Raw genomic sequence first — 16,612 nt, 5'->3', positions numbered from 1 at the left:
CGGTGGGGGTGGGGAGTGCTGGGCTACTTTCTGGAAAAAGGGAAACACTGCGAAGCTACCACTTGGTTCCAGGTTTTTATTATAATACTATTCTTCCAGCATCTCCTGCTCCTCCCCAATTTCCTGTGGGAATGAACTGTTCTGGCCAGGCAGTTCAAAATCGCCAGGCTATTCTGAAGGTGTCCCAAAAAGCAAAACTCTGTGCAGGCAAAACAGGGGCACAGGGTCCCCATAAAAGATAAACAACATGGTCCATGTCAAGGAGCCAGCTGTCTAGGGATGGAGGGTCATCACCCCAGAGTCAGCTCCCCCGTTTTGACTACGATACTTCAGGCCACTGGAGAAGACAGCTATTTGCAGTACTTGGATTTTCAGTTCTCTGCTCCAGGGCCCCAGGGAAACCACCTGGTAAGTTTTAAATACACACACTCTCTCTCTCCCTAGGACCCCATCCCTACTGTTTGTCTTTGTCTCAGATGCGTGGGGTGGGGCCAGCACTCTCCAGGTAAGGGATTTCTGCTTTCTCAGCCTTCCCAGAAACAGACCAGCTCTTGCCTCTGACCTGCAGGGATCTGTTTCACCGTGTTTTTAGCCCTTTGTTTAAGGCCAGACATTGTCACCCTCCTAAGGGTCAGCTCTGTCCTGCCCACAGAATTGAGGCTCGGTTCTCTCTCCATCTGGGAGTAGCCCACATAATGGAATGAACAAGAGAGTAAAACTTGCAGCAGCGGCGCCAGGGAAAGCTTGTTTTACAGTGTTTACACAAGTCGTGTGACAGAAGATTCTGTAGGGGGAGAGCTGAAGGTACTTGGAGAGAATCCTGGGGTCCTCACACACACCCTCTGAGTGCTTGATCTCAGGGTGTCCTGGCTTTTCTGACTCACCGCTCATTTTAAAAGAAGTCAAGTTCAAGTCAGCTTATCATAGAGGATAGAGTCACCTCTCGGCTTGGCAGGCCCTAAAAATGCATTTGATGGGGTTTGGGACACGCAACCCCCAAATACAGCAGCTTGGCATATGAAATATTTTAAGTGGAAGGCATCTGAGAAAATGGCAGAAACAGGACAGCCACTCTGACCTTCTCCCTTGAAACAGGACATCAAACCCTCCTGTGAGAGGGCCCAGCAGGCAGCAGGACCCTCATCTTCAAAGATGAGACAAAGAAACAAACGGGCCTTTCAGAGTTCCCCCAGGGGTACTACACTTACCGCGTCTTCTCGGACCTGTCCTGTCATTTTTCTACACGACTGCCCATTCTTCATTGAACCGAGCATAGAAATACTCAGGTTTAACTGTCTCTCTGGGTCTTCATTTCCTTCTGAAGGCTCCCATGTCACCTAACACTTGCATAACATAAATTTGTTTGCTTTGCTCCCGTTAATCTGTCTTTGTCAGTTTAATTTTCAGACCCAGGCAGGAATACTAAGAGGCTAGAGGAAAACATTCTCTTCCCTCACACATGTCACCAACATTACTTATTTCACTTTTAGTGGGGAGAGTTTCTAGAAATAGAAACCCATGGGGTGGGGAGGAGGAGAACCCAAGACATCCTTAAAAGAAAGGAAATCGCCTTAATGTTTCTAAGGATCATTGAGGAGTGGGGGGAAGTGAGAAAACAGAGCCAATGCATGTGAAGAAATTAAATAACTCCCCACATCTTAGAGCAGATTGAATGTACATTTTACTTAAAAAAAAAAGGGGTGGGGTGGGGGAGTACATACACAGGGAGGCAAATGGGCTGGGGAACAATGATCTGAAATAATTTCTACAGTTTTCCCCTACAATGCTCAATTTTGTCTGTTGGGCGGTATCTCTCCTGCTGGCGCACAAGGGCTTACAATATTAACAAGGCTGGAGACAAGCGAACCGCCCAAGTTCAGGTCCGGGTGGAAAGGAGAGGAAGTTATCATATACAATGTAAGTTTACAATACACAGCGCTTTCTTTAAATGATGTAACGTAGTCGCAGGAAGAAGGTAACAATACTAACACGAGAAGAATCAAATTTTTGTTTGTTATCCATGTACAGCAACTAACTGCTTTACAAAAAAGCAAAATAATACAATATTTCATCACATGTATTTACAGTGTAGTAAATATACTTTTCTGTCAAATTTTACACAAACTATTTACAGGTGAATATACTGCATTTAAAAAAAAATGGTGTGGCTGACACTAAGAGTGAATTTTTGTATAAGTTCATTGCATAACATTGAATAAGACATGCCTCATTATGCTCGGGGGTGAAGGGGGTGGAAATGTAAAAACAAAACCAAAAACAAACAAAAAGCCAAAACAAAACTGAAAAACCCTAAAACCCACTGAGCAGGGAGGGTTGCCGGCTTCCATTCCTTTTTTCCCTAGAACATCCATTCTGAGGGGCCAGAAGCTGACCACTCACTATGGGGTCCTCGGCGCCTGGCTCAGGACCTGTACAGAACGAGTGACCAGGTGCCTAAGGGATGAAGGACAGAGCAGTCGCCACTTCCCCCAAAGCTAGTGAACCATGTCCCTCATTGACATACAAGGGCGCCCCCTGGGGACTGGAGCCGTGATAAAACAGGTAAATTCTGCACAACAAAACGCGATGAGTTAATGTTTTCCTCTTGAAAAAGTCAGGGGAAACATCCACAAACCCGAAACATATTACTTACAGTGTTCTTTATAGAATTTACATCAGATTACGCAAAACGGGCAACTTGCTCTGAACTTCAGAATTTCTCGTGCAGATGACAGGTATGAGGCCTAAAAAAGTATTTCATTTCTCAGGGGAAGCGTCTTGGTAAGAGATTTATCTCATGTTCACTTTAGTTACTTGGAAAACTAGATTTTCCTGAAAAGTTGGAAGTTCTTTAAACAAGGAAAAATTTAAATCTTGGTAAGTTTTCAAATTCCCAGGATGTACTGGTCAAAAAGTATTTTTGTAGTTCAAAGAAGGCTCAATTTTGATTTGTGCAACGCTGATCATTTCATGAGGTACTTCAAGTGAATTCATTCCATTCATTACACTAGAGGGAAATAATGAATACATTTAAGAAATATCATTCCTTGGAAAACATGTTTATGGAAAGGCCAATGTTTTTAACAGTAAACCTTTGAAAGTTGGTCTATTTGGATGGGAGAAGCAAAATGGTGTAACAACACCCACTGGCATATGCACCCAAACCAATCAACAAAGAGGAAAAACGTGGAACCAAAAGGATTAAAGGCTCACATCTGCCTCTTCTTCCAGGAGCCACGAAGTTGTGAATTCTTTCCCAGAAGCACTGGGTTGTGTGAGGACCTGACGGGCAGCGTGGCATCCTGGGTACTGGGTTCGTAATGACCTGTTCCTAAGCTCAGTCCTAGCCTTAGCTTCTTTATAGTCTTAGTTGATCTGTTATTATAAACATTCTATTCTAATGCAGCCTCTACAATACTTAAAATCAAAATTATAGTTAATTGCACCTGTCTTTAATATTTTCCAACAATTCTATGTCAAAATACCTATTAATACTAAGGGTTTTTTTCTGTTTTTTTTTTTTTTTCCTTTTAATTTGGCAAATGGTTCTTGCTTTTCCCAGTACTGTAACAAATTAAAAAAATTAAATTCTTGTTATTTCTGAATATCAAAAGCAATTTTATTTACATTAACATATTACATTGTTACTGTGTGGATAAATGTGAAATGTATTATATTATTAAAACCAGAACACTTACATGTACCATTATTTATTGATTTAGCTGTGGAATTTAATTTACTGAAATCCACTTATGAAATAGCACTACAGGAAACTCCCCACTCCCCTAGATTTCTCTTCCCCTCCCAAAGCCATTACATCTTAACATACAAAGGGAACCTAGGAGTAGGGGGATAATATCTTTTTGTAATAAATATGGTTTAGTCCTAAATTGGAACATCCAGATACTAGTATGCTCTCTGAAGTCAAATTAGGTTGCACACTGCAGGTACCACAAAGAAATTGGATCTGCATTACTATGGAAATCCCAACACTACTGTAATCCATACCACTCAGTATAGCAGCACCTTTTAAGGTCCCCTATTGTCATACTAATGCAGGCTGACTAGTTTTTTCACAGTGATTAAATGCAATTCTATCATATACAACCCAAATGTTTTGCTAAAGAGATTGCTCATTTTTTTGGAGGGGAGGGGGAAGATTATAAGACATTTAAAATACATTTAATCAAAGACATTTTTGTTAATATACACCATACTCCATGTGCCTGGGAAAATTATTAAAATAAAAGCATCAGCTACTCAAAATCACGTACCATTTCATTTTGCTATGGAGCTAATGCAAACATCTATGAAAGTTACATTCTAGGAACAATTTTCAACACTTTGTTCACTGATTACCCTGCTCAGAGTTATACAGGAAAGAAGAGGAGGGGAAAAATATATAACTACTATACTTAGTATAGTTTTGGCTTACAAAAACAAACAAACAAAAAAACTTTTAGCATATTTGAAGATTAAAAGATAATCAGCTAGAGAAAAAATAGTTTGGATGACTGAGTTTGGATAAGGCCTCAGAACCCATCGCTTTAATTCATTAATGTTAAGATATATGCAGTTATGCTTATTTTCCTGTAATTATTGCTAATACTCAAGTGTTAGTATTTCTTTAGAACCCACTACAAAATACTAAATCCCTCCACCCCCCAAAGTACCTGGCCTGTGGCTTTATGCTGTGAAGTCACTGAGGTTTGACCTCTAATGGTTCCTTCAGTTTTGAAAGGTAAAAAAAAGTCCACAGCTAAAAGTCAGATTAAATATACTGGGGTTATAATATAATTTCTCTCCTAAACGTCTATCCTGAAAGGTGTGTAACACTTTACTTTGTATGATGAAGGGGAAACAGAAGGCAGAGCTCTGTGCAAACGGCTTTCCTAGCTGGCCAGTAGCAGCAGTATTCAAGAATCCATCCTCTCTCACAATTGGGATGTTCTCAGTTCAAGTGTCCTGACTTCCCACTTCCTTTGCAGTTGTTCTGAACACGTGCTTACACCAGACACACCAAAATTAAAAGGAAAAAAAAAAGTTAAAGGAAAATCAGCATTAAGTTTAGGCAATGCTTCCAAGAGTTGATCATCTGGCAACATGGCAGACAGGATGGGCTCCTTATAAAACATGAAGTGCAGCATCACAGAATGGTGGTGAAGGGTCACTAGTGAAGAGCCCGTGTTAAGTCTGTTGGACAAAGGAAAGACAGAAAGCTTCATACGATCTTCTTAATGCTATTACGTTTGAAACTGCCAGCGCTTCTTTGCTTCTGCACTTGGCTTGCGGATCCATGGCGAGTCCGTCCACTATTACAGTGTCCAGTGGTGGGGGACAGTTCCACGTTCTCCTTGTCGATTCCTGGAGAGAAACAGGGCAGCCAGTTACTCCCTCTCCTTGGGTGTTAAGCTCCAGGGTTGGATCTCAGGATTTGTATACGAGATACAACCTGGAGAATTGTTTTGCATATTTCATTTTAATACTCAACTGCTAGAATGTTTACGAAGACCTGGCTACACAGAAAACTACATTTTGTTAAGCAAAGTTTGCTATCACAGCAGAAAAACACCATAAGAAAAAACAACAACAACAAAACAAACAAACAAAAAACCAAACCCAAGAAGTTGCAAGGAAAAGCTAGAGGCAGGCAGGCTTGAGCTGAATGAAAGGCCAGCAGACACCAGGGAAGACAACTCCTTCCTCCAAATCATACCAGAAGCTTCCAGCAGAGGTCAGCTTCTAGCCACATAGCCTTACTGGTTCATACACAGACTACACATATTCTCCAGTTGCGGAAGGCACTGAAATGCATCATTTCAAAGAAAGGCAGGTGCTTTTTTATTTTTAAAATCATAGTGCCTGTCCCAAAGGAACACAGATGTTTACTGAGAAAATAATATATCACAAAGATCAGACTGTAGAATCTTTGCTTTGACCTTTACAATCACGGCAAGTCATTTTGTGTTCTTCACCTTCAACAGATGAAATTTATTCCTCTCGTGGAGGAGGAGACTTCATAACAGTAACCAGAAGTAAGAACAAGATATTGTTTACCTCTCAGTTAGTACAGATTACAAATTAGGTAACAATAGTGGTTACCCCTGAGGAAATGGTGACTGAAAGGGGACATGAGGGTGGTTTCTCGGGTTGCTGGTAATGGTCTGTTTCTTGCTCAGAGTGCTGGATTTTTAAGTGTGTTTATTTCGTAAAAGTTCATTCGGTTGTAAACTTCCGATCTGTGTACTTTTCTGCTACACCTCCATAAAACTTACCAAAATAATTAGACTGATCATACCCACCTTTAGCATAACTACTGGTGGGAAAGCAAACAAACAGCTGGGCAGCATTTTAGCAATTTGTATCAAATGTAAAGTACTGATTGATAGTTACTGATATACAGAAAGATGACCATAAGTGAGGGGTAGGGGGAAACAAAGCTGGGAAACATTTGCCAAAATATGTTATCTCTGGATGGCGTTATTTCAGGTAATTTTGACTTTATTCTTATATGTACCATTAGAATTTTAAAATAAACATTAAATTTGAGAATGAAAAAATTTCCATTTTTGGACAAGAAGTAGCATTCCAAGTCAAAAATTATTTATGTTCTAGAAAATGTACACAGACACACCCCTCTATTGGTTGGTTCATGAACAGTGAATAGATGTGTGATGGATGACCTCTGCCTTCTAGGAGCCACACAGCCTTCACTGGGATTCAGCCTTGAATTCAATTCCGAGCATAAGGCATCTACAGGTACACGGCCTGTAGAGGTTTGCTGTCTTGGATTTACCGAAGGAATATGGACATTTGTCAGTGTTTGTTCATGAAAAAGTGCACTGGGCTAGCAGTGTGAATGCAGTTACAAACGTCAGCAGCACCTGAGCCAAGCACGGTGAACCAGCGTCTCTAATCTGTTCTATTCTATTCTAACCACGTGTGCAGAAAGACAAATGGAAGGAAACACATCACAATGTTCACAGAACTTTTTTTCTGGCTAACAGAATTCTGGATGCTTTTTATTCTTTTTGTATATTTGTTTGCATCGTCTCCAGAGCTATTTAGAAAAGAAATAACAAAATTGAAAGAATTTTGAATGTGCCTTGAACATGTTTGAGCAGGCTCTTTTAATTGCCTCGCCTATTTCCACAAGATAAAAGCCAACCCATATTTCTCATCTCTATTTCCTTCACAACGCATTCTTCTGTCTCCTGCCAGAACTACTCTCTCCGGCCTTTTTTCCTCCCTGCCTTTATATGGCATTTATATTTATTACATTTCCTATACTATCACAACTTGTGTATACATCTTATTTCCTCTACTAGAGTAAAAGCACCTAGGAGGGCAAAGATCATTTATTATTCTTATAGGATCTAGCTGATGTCTTTTTCAATAATACTGGTTTAACTGAACGCTTCATTTTTAAATGTGGTGGCTGTAATTCAGAGCCAAAAAGGATGCAACCCCTGATCTCCGGAGGCTGGTGGTATATTTTTAGTGAAAAAGAGAATTTTTTTTTTTTTTTTAAAGCTTCCTCCATCACAAACTTATCATTGTGTTTGCCCTTCCACTTCTTATTTGCATGTGGCCTACAAGTTCAAGTCCAACAGTTACTTACTTATCTGGGGTCATTTCTTTAACAGGAAATATGATTCAGATAAAAATAGCACTTTTAAAAGATAAAGTTTTGAAACATTTAGGAGATGGCCGTCAGGAGGGCACAGCGGGGACAGCCACCAGAAGGGCCTGGAGCTCTCTGCCAGCCATCTGCCACCCTGGGGCTCTACTGTGTGGCCACCTTGGGGCAGCCTTGTCACTGCTGGACCACTGCTCACTCTGGGGGGAGAGCAGTCATCACACTGCAAGGTCTGAGGACAAGTGAAATCTTAAAGAATTAAAATTACATACATTATAGTCACATAGATTAAGTTACTAGGATAAAGGTTTTCTTTGAAGAAATACTAAGAATATTCCATTTTCTGTTTTGTTAAGCAAATAACCTTCAGACCTCTAAATAAAAAATTTTTAAGCCTTATTTAGTTCCTGTGAAATATGAAGGATAAAAAGCAAACCACAAAATTTTACACATACTATGACTTCAACTATGTAAAGAAACTGGAAAGAGAGGCGCTAAATATTAATAAACAGTGATTGTCTTAGAATGGTGGGGTTATGGGTGATTTTTTTCTCTTCTATTTTGCTGACTTTTCCTTTTTCCGAGTGAGCATGTATTTCTCTAATTAAAAATGGTAAAGCATCACTGACAACCCTGTCACTCATGACCCAAAGCTTCAATGCTATGTGAGAGGTTGGTGGCGTACTTCTCTCAGATTCAATTGTCATCTCAATTCAATTCTTGTTTTTGTATGTGTGTTTTCTTCCTACTTAGTGACCCAAGTCTACAAGTCACACCCAGGTAAATGTGGCATGACTGTGATTCCTAAATTCAACTTCATAGCCAAGAAATCTTACTTTAGGGATCAAAGGAGAAGCTGACATAAAAATCCTAGAGGGTCATTGTCAAGAAAAAAATTTTTTTTAATGCATTATATTTATACCATAATATAGCTTCTTAAAAAAGCCAAGCTGTATGAAACAGAATGACCATAGTATCTGGTTATGGCATTTAGGTTTCTAAGCATTATTCTCACTTTTGAGAATTTTGGCAGCATTCTTTCTTTTTACCTTCTAAAATTAAATCTAGGAACCTCTCTAGAAGCTGATGAAGGATTTTGTCTCAACATTCTATAGGAAAAACTCTCAGATCAGCAGTGAGACTGCTCAAATGGAGCTGGAATCCACCCTGCATTGGTACATGCTCTATTTTAAATTAGTGAGCAGACTTTTGTGCTGCACTTCTCATCAAGGTCTCTCTGAGGCTTTGCATTCTGGTCTCTCTTATGCCCCCAAACACTGGCTCTCTCCTTTCTGACCCTTGGTGGGCACAACAGGACAAATGCATGAGGTGACAGAAGCCCAGGGGCCACCACCTGAATGAAATAAAGGTAAAAACTTCTATGGTCCAGATTTGCTAGTTTAAACTCCCCCACAGATATGCTGTGGTCAAACATGCAGCCACTTACAAACATGCAGGGCATAAGAAGCTGGAAATTCTCTACAGCAGTGTATTAATAAGCACTATGCTTCAATGAATTGTGCTGGTTCCAGATAAAGACAAAATCCAAAATAAAAGGTATTTTTTGGCCAAAAGTTAGTGAATCGAGTAAATGGGAAAAACCATTATTTGATTACATTACAGTTGTTCAAGTTACATGTCTATCTCCTCTGCTGGAACACGAGTTCCTTGAAGGCAGGTATCGGGGTTTGTGTATTTGGACAACTAGGGATATAGATCCAGCCTGACAAATAATAAAACATGTAATTAAAAACAAATTCACCTGTTTTTTAAACACCAAGACAATCTCCCAAACTGGAACCTAATAATTGCATGAAATAATAAAAGGATTAAATCCATTTTAGTTCTTGAGAAGCTTAGGAGAAGTGGGTTAGGTAATTTGTGAGAAATTCCACAATAAAAATGTAAAAAACGAATAATAACCCAAATCTCCTATGACCTGCATAGCAGTGCTAGTAGGTAATGACACTGTATTGCTTAGTTTATTACATATCTAATATGGCAAACTTGTCAGAAAAGCCTTATTACATATATGAGAAGGCAAGCATGTCAGAAGACCCAGGTTTGGGTCTTGGTTGGATCAGATTTGGTTCTAGTTTTGGCCATTAAGGATCCAGTAGAGATGTCTATTTCAAAGTGTTGTAGAAGAATCAGGTAAGATAATCTATGTGAAGACTTTTTGCACATAGACAAAATTATTATTATATAAGTTAAGATGCTCCTAATAGCTGAAATAAAAAAGACCAAGTGATATACTGAAAAGAGTTTTAGAAATGCAGAGAACTTGAATTTTGTACTGGAATTTGTAAAATTACTGAAGCTAATGTAAATAAACACAAAAATTAATACATCTTAGGCGAAAAAGCAACTGTAGCTTCTTATGCTATAGTACATACATTCACGGAGATGTGTTAAATATAGATTTAGAAATATCTGTATTTTGAACTAGATATACAAAATAACAACTATAAGAATTTTTTTGGAAAAAATTTAGTGGACTTTCATCAATTACAAACACTTCTTTTTCTATTAGGTCTAGTCTTTTAGTATAATAATTACAGAAGAATAAAAGAAAGAAAAGACATCTTTTATCAATTAGACATAAGTGTATCATTTTTTGGCCTTAGTTCTTATTGCTAACTCAGGACCATATTCTTTTTTTTAAAAAAAACACGGGTGGTAGAGTGGATGGCCAGCTTTAATTTCTAAGGCAACACTGGGGTTCGTTTTATATTTGAAAAAAACATAATATAAAACTTGCGCATTTCCTAAGCTGAAAACTTGCGCAACCCACATACCCTGCTGTCTCTAGTTAGTCTCCCAGAGTTTCTTGTTACCCTGCCCGTGTTAGTCCGAGGCTGGGACTGCGTCGTCAGTGTGCAGCGGGAATATAAGCAGCTCCTTCTCTTTGGTCTCCTTGACCAAGTCAGGACACATTGTCCTGCAGTGCCAGGAAGCACCCAGACCTTAAAGCGGTGGCTTTATGAGCTCCTCAGGTGCTATGCCAGATGTGCTTACGGGCCTGGTGAGTGAGGTCTCATGCCGTGTGCCCAGGACGAGCGCAGGGTAAGCAGTGTTTCGTGCAAAGATGACGAAAGGAAAGAGTACCTTGATGAGGGAACAGCTGCATGAAAACTGCTGATTTAGAGCAAGGCAGAGAAGCTTCACAGACACAGAATGGGAGAAAAAAACAAAAGTAAGTGATGTCCATCAGACTTTTAAAAAGGGTGAAATACGATTAGACAGTAGATAATTATTATGTTCCCTGGTTTTCAGAAGGAATCTGGGTTTAATTATTGAACTCTGACCATTTGTTTCCTAAATATTACTCTCTGTAAATAGATGGTAGAAGTTACAATTTTACAGATAGATGTGTTTTTACCACCTTTATTACAGTTAAGAATTTTAGTTTAAATAGAGAATTAAACTTAAAAATGAGAAAAATATTAGCAGATATTACACCAACCAATTGCTCAGTTTAAAATGATTTTTCGCCTTTAAATACAGGGCAATAACAAAGACAAAGAAGAAAAATAAATCAAGAAAATACCAAATAAAGGTCCAATACACCATAAACAGTTCCCTCAAACATTAAACTCATTTCAGAGATTTTAAGTAGTCTCAAAGTAAGTTTCTTCCAAGAGGGAGACATTTTAAAGCGGTAAACATATTAGGAATGTTACGGACTCACAGCTAAGCCTGTAGGTTCACCTCGGAGATATTTCAGGTTCAATTCCAGACCCCCGCAATAAAGCAAGTTATCGCATTTATGCTGCTGGAGGGTCTTGCTTTCAATGTCTATATATAAAAAAAGTGCACCATCTGTGAAGCACAATAAAACGAACTGCAAAAATCGAGACATGCCTGTATATTTGGAGAAATGGTTCTGGGGAACCATCACAGCGCACACAGCTGTCACATTATTGGTTTAGGAATGCTGCTAATTCCTAGCTGATCCACTCAGCTTCCCAGGAGGGAGGTCTGCATTATAGAAGCAAAGTGAGGAGATAACTGACAGGCCTGGACACAGCGCCAAAATAAAGTGGAAGAAGTGAATTTAAATAAAGTCCATCTAAATAGGTCTTTGCTCTACAAAAGCACGCTCGAATACTATCAGTAAAATAAGCTGGTCCAAAAGAAAAATAAATAAAGATTTTTTTTTCTAGTAAAAAACATTTAAAAGAGGTTACAGGCTTGTTTTTGTTAAGAAATTATAATACACACCTCACATTTTTTTGAGGTAAAAAATATAACACCTTTGCCATAATTATTACCTGATTGTTCCAAACAATTATCCCTTTGAACTATCAGAATATAGTACAAGGTACAACATAACAAATGCCACAAAAGAAGTCAAAATAGCTACTGTGTACACTCTACCTACCACTCTTACTCTTCTGAAATCTACCTGAGGGCAGGTATCACATCCCACTAGCTCAGGGGTGTCCAAACTTTTTTCAACTGTTTTCACCAAGGGCCATATGCAGTAAAATATACAAACAGCCGGGCCACTCACTCGAGGTGAAGTATGTATTGCCTCACCTGGTTTAAATAAACTAAATATATTTTTGAAATTTGTTGCAGGCCAATTAACAATGGGTTGCGAGCCGCAGTTTGGACACCCCTGCTCTGTCTCCTCCACTCCCTTGGGTCTAATAGGGCCCCTTGTACATAGTAAACTGAGTAGGACAAATAGCTGGAATTTTGGTTATCTTCTACAGAGCACTGTACTATTCTTCTTGTACTTAAAATCAAAGAATTGGTGTATGTATAGAATTTGTTAAACAACATGGATCAGAAGGAAATAACTAGCTCCAAACCCAATACTGAGATCCATTGGAAAAACTGTCAAGTCTCTGGAAACCAGGGTCTCTCTCATCTTTAAATGCTCCAGAGTGCCTAGTGCACACCTACAAAATAGGTGTGTGAATGTTTACTGAATTAAATTACAGCGTGAAAAATATTAGGAGACCTTGGTAGAATATAATTAAATTTTTACGCATTGAAAATGTATCTATTTCATTTCTTTTTAATGAGCACTAAGTCCATATAGTTCCATTTGCATTTTTATTTCTAGTATACTTGCTGTTTAACACCTAAAGAGGGTACAGGGAGACTGTACTTGAAATGCATACTTGAAATGAAATGGGTAAAAAGCACTCAAAATACGGCTTTAAAAAAAGTTTCTTTGCTCAACATTTAACAGAACCACTCATGGCTTGGCCTTAAGCAGAAGAAAGTCCCATATATAGCATTTTTAGGTAGATAGGCTTTAGTTCTGGTTCTAATCCGGATTCTTCAATTCATGTCCAGCTCAGCTATAGAAGACCTAATATTGGATCGCAATAGCAAATTTGAAATATTCTTATATATCACAGAGTAAACATTATGGATTCTCTTCAAGATTCTCTTAGTAGCATTTGGGAAAATTTGAAGAGGCAACATTTTATGTCCATTTGGCTAAAAGGGCCACAGTTAATACAAAGTTATATGCATTGAACTCTAAACACAGTCCATTGGCTTCACTGCTGCCAAGTTCAATTTGTACTAGGGAGGGAGTCAAGACAGTCATTTATGCATTTTTAAATATAGATTTATAAAACAGTCCTCCTTGTGCTAAGGGGATAGGCAAGTGGACTACGATAATCTGTCAGAAGGATGCATTTTCAGAGATAATAGCTTTAAGTAAGTGACTGCAACTTCTTCAAAAGCTGATGACTGATGAATAACCACTCAAATTTTTATTTAAGCAGGTTTAATGCTAGGGCTATGAGTGGGATCATGAATCCTACCTAGCTGAGTTGACAGCGGAGAATGTTGGAACCCAAAAGGAAACACAGCTTAGGGGCCGATCCTGCTAAGCACCATAGATCTAGAAAGTCTTGCATTGACATGAAAAGTTGCAGCAAAGGGTTGAGCTGTGTGCAGACCAACAGCTTTTATTTTTTGACACCTGCTTAAAGCTCAGGAGACTGGGCGCAGGCTGATATTGGGTAATTTGATGGCCAACCACATCTACGTGCCATTTCAGGGAGTGACACAGAGCTTCTTTAAATATTTCTAATGGGACTTGACTGGTGGGAGTGGAGACAGGGAAATATTCTGGTTTCTATACCCCTAAATAGCAAAGTTGAAATGCTAGACGGAGTTAGAAATCTGGATAAGATTTGTCACTTCTTTTAGCCCATCAATATTAGCAAATTCAGCTCCATAAATTGAGGAGACAGGATGTAAGATTAGATGGAGCTAAAGACACAGTACAAGGTACAACATGAAGCAGTATACCTAATTACAAGCAAAGGATTAACTCTTGTAAGAGGTATTTCATAAGAGCAAATAACAAGAACACAGTAACTAGGTACGTAGATAAATTAGGATCCTTTCATGAAGATAAGCCCAAAATTTAGAGAAAAAATGGATTTTGTGGGAGAGTAAAGTCACTTTTGAAAAGATAAACCTTTTCTCTAAAAAACATAGTAAAATATCTGGCAAACCAAAGGATACATCATTTACAATTTAGAGACAGGAAATGCTGAATGCCATGGTTCTACTTAATTAATTCTATTACTTTTAAAGCTTCAGAATAGTCAGAGGTTTCCAGGGTGCAGTAGTCTATCCAAGCAGCCATCTTTGGAGAACTACTAGAGGTGACACCATAGGTTTAAAACTGTAACCAAAACCACACATGCTATTCACCGATTTTTATAAACAATTTTAAATAAAAGGTTGCCGAGTAGGACTATTTTCTTTTTGAAAGCAAATGATATGGCTGATGTCCAACCAATACATGACATAAACAATTAACCAACTAACAGGGGAGCCTGTTCTGGTACCTTTATTCTCAGCCTGGTTCTTTTATTGTCTCTACTAGTAGGCAAAGATAGGCAGAAAGACTCCTAGCAAGGTTTAAAAAAAAACAGTTAAAAAGAACACACCCAACTAATCGTTTTGACAGGTTAAATACACTTTAGTAGCCCAAGAGGCAAAAATTTGGTCAAAATGAACCAAACTTTAAAAACAACAGGACTAATATAGACAGAGTTTATGACTTTTCTCATTGTGATCAACATTATAAATAACAAATAACCAGAAAATAGAGAGCTTTACAGGTGAAAAGGAATGGTGGACTTAAGGCAGATGGAAGTAATGAGACAGCAATAAACAAACAGATAAATGAAAAGAAAGAAGGGAAGCGCAGGAAGAAAGATGAGAGCTACATCATAGCTACAGAAAGCAATGAATATGGTAGGACACTGGCCTTGCTCCTAGATGAGGGCTGGGTGACAAAGCAATTAGCTTAGCTCTTCTCAACCTCAGTCTCTCCACGGCATACAACATGTGAGCCTAGAACTAAATAACCTCTATAATGAGTCCCCCCACCTCCAAAATGCTAAGACTTTAAGGGGTGGGGACAATGGTGAGGGAAAGAATTCAGGGGCTGCAATATCTCGAAGAAAATAAATTTAGGTTTTGCCCTCGCCTTAACAGTTGAAACGCTAATCACAAGTTTTAGATCCCTGGCATACCCTAGGGGAGTGTTTCTTAAACTCTAGAGTGCGTAAGAATCGCCTTGGGTGTTTATTAAACCACAGATTGCTGGCTGAGCCCCACTTTGGAGTTTCTTGTGCAGGAGGTGTGGGGTGGGACCCCGCGTTTGCCTTTGTAACAAGCTCCCAAATGATGCTGATGCTGCTTGTCTGGGACCACACTTGGAGAAACACTGTCCTAGGGAAGAGGTGACAGAGGGCAAGTGAACATGGTTCTATGGGTGGCCAGGTTTCTTTTATTTCTTGCAGGGGGAGAAAAAGAACCTTACTAGGCACAGTAAGGTGATGGATAAATATTAATAAATGCTGGATCCAATACTTTGTTTCCTCTGCTGACCAAAGCTTAATAGATGGATATAGTTATTTAATATAATGGTTTATAATATGAATTGGCTATTGCATTTGCCAAGTTCTTTAGAACCTTCAAAGCTATATTTGTTTCAATGTTCACGCAAAACTGGGATTATAAATCGGGCATTCTATTTATGGATCTTGAACGTCACAAAATAGTTATAAATACATCATTCAGTTTTTTAAAAGAAAATCCATGCTAACACTTAAAAGAATTAAGTATAGTAACTTCTCCTTATAGAATGAGGTTGTTTCCTAAGTACACTTTTCAAATAATGGAACTTGAAACACAAAACCTTTAGGAAAAATACCATCTTAGAAGAGTATCTTTCTGAACAGAAGACATCACAGTAATGGAAGCTTTCTTTCTTCACCCACTGTCATCACAACACACAACAGCATTAGTTCTATGACCAGTAACACCTGCAGGGCCAACCCGAGCTGGATGAAACCATTCCTCCGACACTGAAGGAGCCGGGAATTCCGTAGGCTTGCTATTTCAGCCATCTTGTTTATCTCAGCCCGCCCCCCCCACCCCGAGCTATTAGCTATTATTTATTAGTGTACCCACCTCTTAGTTGCATGCTGAATTGGTATACTTTTCCCACTTGGACCTAAGACTGACTCCACAGTGAGGAATCTGCCTATGGGCTTTAAGATGTTTTTTCCTTGAGATGGCTTTTTTTGTCTGCTTGTTTATTTACTCCTAGATTTTCAGGTTGGTCTCTGGATGGTTGAGTTTTTGCTGGCAGCAGGGACGTGGGGTACTGCTATACTTCGTATATGTTTTATTACGGTATACTGTATTGGAGACTCAGAAGCCCTTAGGGCAAGGTTAGTATATCTAGTAAGGGAATTCTAATTCTGCTCACCTATAGGGTAATGTACCTGAGGATGCTCTTCCTGCCCAAACTCTTATCAACCTTGGAACACTATGTGAACATTCTAAACATTTACTACCATACATATAACTGTTTAAAAGCAGAAAGCTTTATGGAATAACAAAATTCAAGTCAGCTACAAGGTAAAGAAGAAATGTAAAATGAACCTCAAGATAAAAAGGAGCAAAATCTGC

General features: G+C 38.9%; 1 protein-coding gene across 12 annotated transcripts in view; it reads right to left on the bottom strand.

Annotated features, from left to right (window-relative positions):
* Positions 1-1,663: 1,663 nt before the first annotated feature.
* Positions 1,664-16,612, bottom strand: part of NF1 (neurofibromin 1) — a 210,965-nt gene continuing 196,016 nt past the window's right edge. For 7 of the 12 annotated variants that reach the window (XM_019750679.2, XM_019750681.2, XM_074320824.1 and 4 more), the window contains 2 exons: positions 10,748-10,801; positions 1,664-5,364 (listed from right to left, as the gene is read on the bottom strand). In XM_019750679.2, the coding sequence (XP_019606238.2) occupies positions 5,222-5,364; positions 10,748-10,801 (197 nt within the window). In that variant the 3' untranslated portion in view covers positions 1,664-5,221. Of the gene's footprint in view, positions 5,365-7,019; positions 9,363-10,747; positions 10,802-16,612 lie in introns of those variants that run through there. The other 5 variants (XM_019750685.2, XM_019750687.2, XM_074320825.1 and 2 more) reach the window with 2 other exon arrangements.

The sequence above is a fragment of the Rhinolophus sinicus genome, linkage group LG15, assembly GCF_036562045.2.
Source record: "Rhinolophus sinicus isolate RSC01 linkage group LG15, ASM3656204v1, whole genome shotgun sequence".
Classification (NCBI taxonomy): Eukaryota; Metazoa; Chordata; class Mammalia; order Chiroptera; family Rhinolophidae; genus Rhinolophus; species Rhinolophus sinicus.
The sequence above is the reverse complement of the archived record's forward strand: the minus strand, read 5'-3'. Positions and strand labels throughout refer to the sequence as shown.